Below are 1,059 nucleotides of genomic sequence, written 5' to 3'. Positions count from 1 at the left end.
GAGATATTTTAGCTAGCAGCATTCAGGTAAATAAAATACAAGCAACATATTATGTTTACTTACCAAAATTTCTTCTCTTTCTGCAGTCATTCTTTCCACCAACTGCTCCTTAGTCCAGCTGGCAATCCAAGGCTTTGGTGGTCTTTCAGTCCTCTTCTTGCCTTTGTTTTCAGAAAGATGAAAGTATATTATCATCAGGGCAAAGAGGCAGCCATCAATTGCCTTCTTCTTCTTCTCCTGGTAGTCTGTGATGCCCTGATGAATATCCTCTTAAACATCAGGTGTTCCTCTTTGCTGCCAACGCCTATTTCCATCATTTCATCGGTAAGACTTTTGAGGGTCTTACCCTGGAATCTTCTATAAATTATTTTGTCATCATCAGAAAGTTGCTTATACTCAACTTTCTCAGGAAACAGATTTCCTACAAGAAAGAAAACAACAAAGTATCAAAATCGGTTCAAAAATACCCAAGCATCAACCTTAAATACACCCAAGCATGAACTTAATATACACCTATAATTTTGAGCTAGTTACCTGTTGCATTGATGCCAAGCGCATCACCTATTGTCTTTGGTGTTATTTGGAAAGAACCATATCCTGTCTTCAGTCTGTTCTCCCCAAGTTTGAAGTTGTTTGCCAGTTCCCTTAAGAGTTGGTGATCCACCCTTAGAGGTGGGACGTGCATCAACCCACCAAATCCGAGATCCCTAACAATTGCCTTCTTCTCCTCAGTCATGTTTCTGAACTTATCACTCAGGAGATGTTTGGCACACTTAAGGTCCTTTGTTTGGTTTCTTGCTGCCATTTTGTCTGAAACGAAAAATACACTCAAAGACATCAGTAATATACACCCATATATATGAATCAGATACACCCATTAATAACAGTAAGATACACCCACAGATATGATTCAGATACACTCATTGATAACAGTGAGATACACCCATAGATATGATTCAGATAAATCCATATATATCAGTCAGGTATCACTCAAACATGCTTCAATATCAAATTAATTGAGATATCAGTAAGATACACGCATATATGAGTCAGATACCT

At 38.1% G+C, this 1,059-nt stretch overlaps 1 protein-coding gene across 1 annotated transcript in view; it reads right to left on the bottom strand.

The window, feature by feature from the left end:
- LOC107640127 overlaps positions 1-751 on the bottom strand; it is a 1,354-nt gene extending 603 nt beyond the window's left edge. Inside the window, exons 1-3 of the mRNA XM_021123595.1 lie at positions 535-751; positions 299-421; positions 64-161 (exon numbers count right to left, since the gene is read on the bottom strand). Of these exons, the coding sequence (XP_020979254.1) occupies positions 64-161; positions 299-421; positions 535-736 (423 nt within the window). The 5' untranslated portion in view covers positions 737-751. The remainder of the gene's footprint in view (positions 1-63; positions 162-298; positions 422-534) is intronic.

Source organism: Arachis ipaensis, chromosome B05, assembly GCF_000816755.2.
Source record: "Arachis ipaensis cultivar K30076 chromosome B05, Araip1.1, whole genome shotgun sequence".
NCBI lineage: Eukaryota > Viridiplantae > Streptophyta > Magnoliopsida > Fabales > Fabaceae > Arachis > Arachis ipaensis.
Note: the sequence above shows the minus strand (reverse complement) of the source record. Positions and strands in the feature narration are given on the sequence as shown.